Source organism: Lampris incognitus, chromosome 1 (genome assembly GCF_029633865.1).
Source record: "Lampris incognitus isolate fLamInc1 chromosome 1, fLamInc1.hap2, whole genome shotgun sequence".
NCBI lineage: Eukaryota > Metazoa > Chordata > Actinopteri > Lampriformes > Lampridae > Lampris > Lampris incognitus.
Genome location: NC_079211.1, coordinates 28,292,038 through 28,302,565, shown reverse-complemented (window position 1 = coordinate 28,302,565; position 10,528 = coordinate 28,292,038). Strand labels below are relative to the sequence as shown.

At 46.9% G+C, this 10,528-nt stretch overlaps 1 protein-coding gene across 1 annotated transcript; it reads left to right on the top strand.

Moving 5' to 3' along the window:
* Positions 1–164: 164 nt before the first annotated feature.
* Positions 165–6,273, top strand: klb (klotho beta). Its single transcript, XM_056292796.1, has 6 exons — positions 165–1,089; positions 1,858–2,371; positions 2,995–3,263; positions 3,488–3,744; positions 3,991–4,931; positions 5,842–6,273. The coding sequence occupies exons 1-6, from the start codon at positions 334–336 to the stop codon at positions 6,261–6,263; spliced, it is 3,159 nt and encodes a 1,052-aa protein (XP_056148771.1). The 5' UTR covers positions 165–333; the 3' UTR covers positions 6,264–6,273.
* The last annotated feature ends 4,255 nt before the right edge of the window (positions 6,274–10,528 follow it).

Below are 10,528 nucleotides of genomic sequence, written 5' to 3'. Positions count from 1 at the left end.
AATGAATGGAATATGTTCACTGGTGTAGTAACAGGAAGGTGTGTGGATGTGAGTCAGTCTTTGTGTGTGTGAACATTAAGAGGTTGGGAGGGGTGGAGTAGAAGCACAACAACACTAAGGGAGAGATCGGGAGGTCTAACCAGGTTAGTTTCACAGCTAAACAATGCACCTCCTCTGGACTCCACATGCAAGATGTCTCTTTGTCCGTAACCCCCATTCAACCATCGTCACGTCTGTCGAAAGGGGATTCCATAATGTGCAGGACACCTTCTCTGACTGAGACCCGTCTTCTGTCTTCAAGTGGATTTCTAAAATAAGGTAGACTTCTTCAGTATGTCAAGCAGTCGCTCTCTCCCCTCTCTTCCATGCATCTTCCTCTTGCTGCTGTTGTTGGTGTGTGGCTGGAACAAAGTAGCCTGTTCGCTGGGGGAGGGAAGGAAGCTGTGGCAGCAGCCCATCCCAGACCCTACCATCCCCAGCCAGTCTTTTCTTCATGACACCTTCCCTCCGGGGTTCCTTTGGGGCACGGGGACATCAGCTTTCCAGACTGAGGGTGCCTGGGATCGGGACGGGAAAGGCTCCTCCATTTGGGACCACTACACTCACAATGGTATTTTGGCCACAGAGACCGCTGATGTGGCCAGCGATAGTTATGTGCATTGGGAGGCAGATGTGGAGGCCCTGGAGTACCTGGAAGTAAGATCATACTCCTTCTCTCTCTCCTGGCCCCGGCTCTTCCCCGATGGGAATGCCAGGGGTCAGCCAAATATGGCTGCTGTCGCACACTACAGCCGCCTCTTAGACAAGCTGCTTGAGAAAAGGATCGAGCCCATCGTTACCCTCTATCACTGGGATCTACCTCAGGAACTGCAAGAGCGCTACGGAGGCTGGAAGAATGACTCCATGGTTGGACTGTTTGAGGATTATGCTGCCTTCTGTTTCCGTGAATATGGGAGCAGAGTGAGGCACTGGCTCACAATGCATAACCCCTACCTGGTGGCTGTGCAGGGGTATGGGACAGGAGTGCATGCCCCTGGAGAAAAAGGGGGTCCCTCTGGTCCTCTCATTGTGGCCCACAACTTGATCAGGGTAAGTCAGTCAGTGACACTTGTTAAGAGCTGATTTCAATATCAGTATGCAGGTTATTCTAACAAAATTTTTTTCCATGAGTTGTTTGAGCAGCAAAGTACAGTGAAACACTCTGGTAAGACGTTCAGGGTTCAAACTTTGAACCTGTGTGTCTTTTACCACTTTATGATCGTCAATTAATGCTAACGTCCTCAAGATTGTTTCCACATCTCAACGCACTGAAGCAAGTAAGGACTTCAACAGTACACTGACAGATGTTGTTTTGTAATCATGTTAAATCAGTATAGAAAATGGGCCACCTATATCACAAACAATCCCATGCAAATGCAATGTCTTGCTGAAATAGCTCACTACATCTTGAACAGAAATAGTGAATCAGCTGCAATGTTTTATTGTTTATTTTTATTTCTTTATGGCTCACTGACTTCTCTTCAAATATCTGATGGTTATATTCTATGGAGAGGGTTAATGTCTCTGAAATAATGTGTATATGCGACACAATATAGACGTCAGTGTCAAAGTCCACCACATCAGCACTTTTCTGTTGGAGAGAAACAGTGTGACACAAAGTCATGGACACCTGTTTTATTTTGCAGTGCAACTATGTGGAAACCTCCAAACATATTTTATGTGCACATCTAATGTCTTATTTTTGCATCAGCAGTAGACAGAGCTACAACCAAATACATTGAGTTTTAACTGTTAATAATTTTGTGGTGATCATAACTCAACAGTACATGATAAAGATGAGTATTCCATATTTTTCAGGCACATGCCAAAGCGTGGCATGCCTACAACACCAACTTCCAACCTGTCCAGAAGGGTAAAGTGTCTCTCGTCTTGGGCTCACATTGGATCATGCCTCCAAATGGCCAAGCCACATCAGCTAATGTGGAGCTTTGCCAGCAGTCGATGGAGGCGGTGCTTGGCTGGTTTGCCAATCCCATTTTTGGGGATGGTGACTATCCTGATTCCATGAAAGCCAAACATGGAGCCCTCCTACCTGAGTTCACCTCAGAGGAGAAGTTGTGGGTGCATAAAACAGCTGACTTCTTTGCTCTTTCCTTTGGGCCCAACAACCTCCGCCTTGGCCGTATTCTGGTTCAGTATGGGCAGACAGTAACCTTGAACTTGAGAAATGTCCTGGGCTGGGTTAAGATGGAGTACGGAGACCAGAAAGTGCTGCTGGCAGAAGGCGGCTGGTTCTCTGAAAGTACTGTGGGAAGAGAAGATACCTTTGCCATCTACCTGATGAAGAGGTTCATTAACCAAGTCTTACAAGGTGAGCCGAGAGGGGGAGCGTGAGGGCTCTTGAACAAAATATTGGGAGAAATTATAAATTTGCTGTAAAATCAAATTCAAGTAGGGGGCATCCGGGTAGCATGGTGGCCTAGTCCATTGCCTACCAACACGAGGATCTCTGGTTCGAATCCCCGTGTTACCTTTGGCTTGATTGAGTGTCCCTTAAGACACAATTGGCCGTGTCTGGGGGGGTGGGAAGCCAGATGTGGGTATGTGTCCTAGTCGCTGCACTAGCACCTCCTCTGGTTGGTCCGGCCGCCTGTTTGGGGGGGAGGGGGAACTGGGGGTAATAGCATGATCCTCCCACACGCTACGTCCTCCTGGCGAAACTCCTCACTGTCAGGTGAAAGTAAGCGGCTGGCGACTCCACATGTATCAGAGGAGGCATGTGGTAGTCTGCAGCCCTCCCCGACTCGGCAGAGAGGGGGTGGAGCAGAGACCAGGATGGCTTGGAAGAGTGGGGTAACTGGCCGGGTACGATTGGGGAGAAAAAAGGGTGAAAAATCCCCCCCCCCCCGCTCCCATAAAAAAAAATTAAATTCAAGTTTTTGTGTTGTGTTTCTTCCTTGCCTTTCCCCCACATCACCTTTTTTTCTGTTTCAGCTATTAAATTAGATGGTGTTGAGGTATTTGGCTACACTGCCTGGTCATTGGTGGATGGGTATGAGTGGAATTATGGCTACACTGTGAGGCGGGGGCTTTTCTACATAGACTTTAATGAACCCAACAGAACCAGGATCCCCAAGACTACTGCTCAGTACTACAGGCAGGTTATCATGGACAACGGATTCCCAAGTGATGAAATCACCGGGGAGGTTAAAGGGCATTTCCCCTGTGAGTTCCACTGGGGTATCACTGACTCTCCCCTGCAGGTAAATTGAGAGATGTGCGTGATGGAAATACTGGAAGGTGAGGAGAGAATGGAGAGAGATTTTACAGCCAAGGACTATAGCGCCGTCAGCACCAATAGAAGTTTCTCATAATTTCAAGCTCAATTATGAGATTATCAAGGGAACAAAAATTGATGATTAAAAGGCTACATACACCCTTTGCAAAGACACTAAATGATTTTATCCTTTGTTTTTCCCCATTGTAGGTCAACTTCCGTCCTTTCTCCCCCCAGTTCATTGACCCCCACCTGTACAGCTGGAACCTGACAGGAGATGGAGCATTGCATGCAGTGTCAGGGGTTAAGCTCCAAACCAGAGTAGCCCAGTGTACTGACTACATGGCTATTCATCGTCACTTACAACTATTTGCATCTACTGGGGCATCTCACTACCATTTTGCCCTAAACTGGTCTCTGATTTTACCCAAAGGAGACCTCTCTGTTGTGAACAATGAGGCTCTGAGGTAGACATACACATGCAAACATGTAATCAAACTTACAACATGTATCTCTCTCTCTCTCTCAAAAAATAATCTTTGTGTCCATGAAAGCCATTTCCACACACTCAAAGCTACATAAGTGCACGCACGTACACACACACACAAACACACACACACACACACACAAACAACCTGGGGGTTACTTCATACATGCTGTTCTGAAAAGTAATTCAATGTTAATATTATCATTGTTTTTATTGTATGTTAAAGGTACTACTGCTGTGTCCTGACTGAGCTCCACAAGAAGGGCCTGAAGGCTGTCGTCACTCTCTACTTCCCTACAAATAGGTCTCTCTTTTTGGGCTTGCCTGGACCGTTGCATGATTCTGGGGGTTGGCTGAACCAGAGCACAGTGGAGGCTTTCCGGCAATATGCAGCACTCTGCTACCGGGAGTTGGGCTCCTGGGTCCGTTTCTGGATCACAGTCAATGAACCAAACAGACTGGTTGATATATATTCTAGTGGGAAAGAGCAGCATCAAGCAGCTCACAATCTTCTTCTGGCACATGCAAAAGCCTGGAGGCTTTATGAGAAGGAATACTCTGGTCAACAGGGAGCACTCGTGTCACTAGCGCTGCATGCTGACTGGGCCGAACCTGCCAACCCATTCTTGAAATCACACACAGCTGCAGCCCAAAGATTCCTCCTGTTTGAACTCGGGCGATTCTTAGACCCATTACTGGGGAATCGATTTAAGCAAAGAAAGGACAACGGGGACTACCCAAAAGAGATGAAGGTGTACCTTCAGGAAAGAGCGCGGTTGATGGGCCTCTCTGGATCCCCGCTACCTAGCTTCACTGAGATGGAAAGTGAGGAGATTAATGGTGCACTGGATTTCATAGCGCTGAACCACTTTACCACTCATTTAGTCTCACAATATCCCCACAAACAAACTTCCCAGTCAAATAACCAGCATTCACAAGCACCAGAGCATGGCTGTCTATTCCTCTCAGATCCTACCTGGCCCACCTCTGACCTTGGGCAGGCCCTGGTACCTTGGGGCCTCCGCAGGGTCTTAAGCTGGGTGACAGAGAGGTATGGAGGGACCCTGCCCATCATTGTCACAGCCAGTGGTGTGGATGACCAGGCTCCAATGGAGGACCGACTCAGGCAGCACTACCTCAGGACATACCTGCAGGAGGCCCTGAAAGGTTGGGCTTTATATTTCAAATACACCACTCAATCCATCTACAACCCATTAATCTATAATGCCATTCATAAATGCAGAGTGACTACAGGTAGCTAAATTTTGTCTGTTGTGTCCCTCTTTTTATTTGAAGGATCACATTTGTAAAGAAAAACAGTCCCACCTAGTGTTAAGGTCTGCAGAGGAAGTAGCGCAACCCCACAAAAAACACAGGGCTTTATCACTGTTGAAAACAATCTTGGACATCCAAGTGGTGTGGCAGTCTATTCCGTTGCTTACCAACACAGGGATCACCGGTTCCAGTCCCCGTGTTACCTCCGGCTTGGTTGGGTGTCCTACGGACACATTTGGCTGTGTCTGTGGGTGAGAAGCCGGATGTGGGTATATGTTCTGGTTGCTGCACTAGCACCTCCTCTGGTCAGTTGGGGTGCCTGTTCGGGGGGGGGGGAAACTGGGGGAAATAGCGTGATCCTCCCACGCACTACATCCCCCTGGTGAAACTCCTCACTGTCAGGTGAAATGAAGCGGCTGGCGACTCCTCATGTATTGCAGGGGGCATGTGGTAGTCTGCAGCCCTCCCCGGACTGGCAGAGGGGGTGGAGCAGAGATCAAGACAGCTCAGAAGAGTGGGGTAATTGGCCGGATACAACTGGGGAGAAAAATCTTAAACTCGGATATTATGAGAAATGTTTGGGACCACAAACAAAAAGCTAACAGTAAGAGAGACATGGGAGATAGAAAGTGTTGTATTTGTGCTTATCATAATGGCTGTCCATCTCTACTGTTTGTCCTGTCTAACCTGAAGAAAATATTATATCCAGCATTATAGTCCTGGGTGAAAAAGATAAACTATATGGCATCCTGATAAGACGTTCTGACTCTGCCTTTATTGCTTGTCCTTTGCTTGATTGCAGCTCGTCAGATTGACGGTGTCCATCTGCAGGGCTTCTATGTGTGGAGGCTGCAGGATCGACATGCCCCTCAGTTTGGCCTTTTTACTTCACCCCGACACCAGTCCAAACCCAAAGCCTCCATCTCAGCCTACCGGGAGATCATCAACCACAGTGGTTTCCCTGCAGACAATAGCACACAAGCCTGCAAGTCCCGTACACTGCTGGAGTCCTGCAGTGTATGTGCATGGATGTTTGAGAACAAACCTCTGCTGGTTTTTGGAGTCTGCCTCCTGATATCTGCTGTTATGGTGGGGGCAGTATTCATCAGTATCATTGTCAAGAGACAAAGGAACAGTGGTAGAGGAAGAAGGTTGAATAGGAGGCGGAAAAGGATCAGGGCACCAATGTGCATCGCTACACCAGGTGTTAAGTGCAAACCATGAGAGAGAGTTATACAAGGAATGTAGCAGACAGTCTATGTGTGGCTTGTTATGAGATGGTGCCATAATCACCATCCGGTCTGCTATTACTAGTAGCCGCTCTATCTACAATTGTGTAGTCAGTTTACTAGTTCCCAAATATTGTTTAAGGAAAGTGTCTCTATCCATTTCACTGCCCAGTTTCTTAACTTTCATTTGAAATGTAATATGTTTGAGAGTTCCCAAAGAGAATGTCGGGCACACAAACCGTACTGCTACCTGAGTTCATGAAATAATATGGCAGATGAAGTGTTTACTATGATGGTGTAGATAAGGTTGACAAAATGCATGTGATATGATGGTAAGTAAAGCTCATAGATTGGAATACTGTTGATTTGATAGGGTATGGCAGCCGGTCAAACACAAACAACAGCAAGAGCGCTCTTTGTCCAGAGAAGTTTCTTGTGAAATAGGCAATTTAATGACTGCTAAGAATTTTTGAGGCAATGATACCACACTGACTCTTCGCAGGCACGCCTTTGCAGATACCACAACCAACAGCACTTGAACTACACAAGGTCAACCTATAAATGAAAATTGTAAAATGAGCATGTAATGCTAAAACGTACCTGTTTATACCTGCAATGTTATGCGGCACACACTAAAGTTCTCTCCTTCTAATTACATTCAACATGTGACTGAGTTCTCCTTGAGATGCTGAGTGCCCCTAGTGTGGACTGTGCCCCTGGTGTGGACTGTACTTAAGATAAATATGGTATTTGAATGATTTTTTGGGAAAGGTTGGTAAGTGGCTAGTAACAGTCCATTCTCAAGTGTTGTATCCCATGATAAAGCAACACTACACTGTTCAGACGTGGCCACAGAGGTTTTTGTTCATGCAGACATTATGTCTATAATTATGACTACACAGAATATACATGTCAGAGGTTTCCTTGACTAATGCAAAGCATTGTATCCATAACTGTCCGTCTCCTCAAGTTAGAGTATGAATAGGTTTAGGTATACATGATCAGAATCAGAATTGGAATCATGTTTATTTTATTTTTATTCCCCCCCCTCCTTGTTTCTCCCCAATTGTACCCATCCAATTACCCCACTCTTCCGAGCCGTCCCGGTCACTACTCCACCCCCTCTGCCGATACAGGGAGGGCTGCAGACTACCACATGCCTCCTCCGATACATGTGGAGTTGCCAGCCGCTTCTTTTCACCTGACAGTGAGGAGTTTTGCCAGGGGGGCATAGCGCGTGGGAGGATCACGTTATCCCCCCCCCCCCCAACAGGTGTCCCAACCGACCAGAGGAGGCGCTAGTGCAGCGACCAGGATACATACCCACATCTGGCTTTCCACCCAAACTACGTCAACCGGAACTACGTCAGCACCACTGTGTGCACTGTACATATAGGCTATTGGAAGACACGGCCAATTTTTTTTTATTCACCCCCCCACCCTTTTCCCCCCTCTCCAATTGTACTTGGCCAATTACCCTATTCTTCACATCCAGCTTCCCACCCGCAGACACGGCCAATTGTGTAGAGACGCCCGACCAAGCCGAAGGAAACATGGGGCATCGAACTGCCGACCCCCGTGTTGGTAGGCAACTGAATAGACCACTACACTACCTGGGCGCTCAGACGCGGCCAATAGCCTATATGCACACAGTGGTGCTGACATAGTTCCGGTAAAGTCTCTGCCAGCTTGTTCACTTCCGCTCTGCTTCCGCTATCCATACTGTTCATATGATTCAACGCCGTCTCAGAAAAAGAAGTTTAAGTTTCAAAGTACCAATAGCACGTCAGCTGAACATTGCTGTGTGCATTTGTGCGTGCCTTTGTGCCAAGCCTCCAGTAAGTACAACAAGTACTTCGTTTTCATACGTTTCCCTCCAATGCAGAAACCAGGCAAAAATTGATTGTCGCTATCCGGAGGGACAACTTCACATATCTGTGTTTGCAGCCGGCATTTAAAAAAAGAGGATGTTCGTGAGCCAGGGTCCAAGGCTGGTAGGCGAGTGTTAAAGATGGGAGCGGTTCTGGCATGGTTTGAGTGGAACAATTCCTCCATTCAACTTCCAAGACCGGAGGTTTTGGAGAGGAGAGGGCGACCGGCGGCGGAGGATGACGAGGAGGCTGAAACAGTCCCCAGGGACCACGACTACGCTTCGGCTCCGGATCCTGCAGTTGTCGATTTCGCTCTTGATGAAAACATGTCTCTTGTAAAGGCATGGGCAAAGAAGCCTGAGTACTTTTATTGAAGATGTCACTGCCTCCATCCCCAAAAAAAGCGTAGCAGAGGATGTGTGTTGTCTTTAGGACAAAATGTCAATCCTGTAAAAAGCAATTATTCGTATACTTACATGAAATCTGTTTTACATTGTTAAATTTGTTTGATATTGGTTTATTGAACATTTCATGTTCATCCATCCATCTGTTAGCCAAACCGCTTATCCTGCTCTCAGGGTTGCAGGGATGCTGGAGCCTATCCCAGCAGTCATTGGGCGGCAGGCGGGGAGACACCCTGGACAGGCCACCAGGCCATCACAAGAGGAAATTATTCTGCTAATGAAATGCCGTTAGTGGCATTGACTCATGTGTCTATTGCTGTCCCCAGTCTGTGTAAAAGTCTGTCGACACTGGGAGCAGGAATATGGCCTCTCCCCTGTATGTATCCGCTTGTGCACATTCAGTTTGTGTTTGCGAATGGAATTTTTGTTACAGCATGTACATGAATGTAGTTTATCTCCAGTGTGGTAACGTTGGTGCATCCTCAACTCTGGCATGCGATGGTAGGTCCTTTCGCAGTCAGGACATGGGTACCTGGATTTGAGCCCCCCCCCCCATGTGATGCCTGCTGTGCAACCGTAGTCCTGAGGATGTTCTGTAACTCTTACTACAAAGGGAACACGTAAATGGTCTTTCTCCAGTATGACTGTACATATGCATTTTCAGACCAGCAGCAGAGGGAAACCCATGCCTGCAGGTAGCACACAGGTGAGGTCTCTCTCTTGTGTGGATGCTCATGTGCCTTCTCAGCTTGCTCCTGTTCAGAAACATCTTGCCACACTCAGGGCAGTTCATGGGCTGCTCTCCCTTGTGTGAGCTTGTAGGTGAGACAAAGTGGTTCAGGTAAGATAGCCGTCGCCAATGTGTGTTGATCAAACACAGAGGGGGCAGAACTTCCCTTTACCAGTTTATTGGCAGTTATAAGAGTGGATGAGTGAGTGTGTGTTTTTTTACTATTATTCACGCACACAGGTAATACGAGGGGGATTAACTGCTAATTTAACTATTAAACTGCTAATTAAAATATTAAACTGCTAAACTTAGCTTCACTACCCGAGTTTTTATTCACTTCCTGGTTTACTGCAGGACTAACCGACATAACCGGCTGCGGCCACTCAGAGAGCACATGGGGTGGGGGTGGGTGGGGTATGGGCATGCGCATCACGTGGTCACACAAGTCCGCCGTCACCTTACGCGTCTCTTGAACAGAACCAACTCCATCAGAGAGGCAAACGCATGATCACACCCGGTACACGAGTAAGGTTTCTCTTTTTTCAGTCTCCTATGTTTTACGCAGTGGAATTCTAGATCTTTCTTTTGGCTGAAACATTCAACATAACAAGGACATTGATATGGTCTTTCTTTACTATGGTGGCTTTTCAAAGATAGTGACTTTAGAGAGACACTTGCACCGTGTGGACATTTGGATTTTCGCCTGAAATAAGCTGTTGAGTTTCTCTTGTAGTGAGACATTTTACACAAGTGCTTATCACACACTGAACACTAAAATCGCTCCTCCTTATGTTTCTTCAGCGCATTCTCACCCACAAACTTCCCACTACAGTTGTTGCAGACTTGAGAATTTTCAAGAAAATCCAGTTGAGTTTCCAGAGCTTCTGGATAAAATAATGTTTGTCACTCCTCAAACAAGTCCCATTCTTTTCTTTCTGGTATTTTTCCAGATGGTTCTTGAGGCATTTCATGAAGGTATAGGTCTTTGGACGACCAGGGCACTTATAACATTCCTTTTATGTTGATTTGTTATGGATTGCCGTGTGCCTTTTCAAATAATAATAACAATTATTATTGTAACCAACAAAAAGACTCACTGGCCCCTCTTTAGTCTAGCGGTTAGCGATGTCGCCTCGTGGTGCCGTACAACGCTGTTTCGAGTCCCGCAGAGGGCGAAAATATGTTCGGTTACATTGGTGGCAGCGGTGGCATCCGGAAGCGTGCAGATCCTCGAGTCGCTTCGGAATGCGGGAAT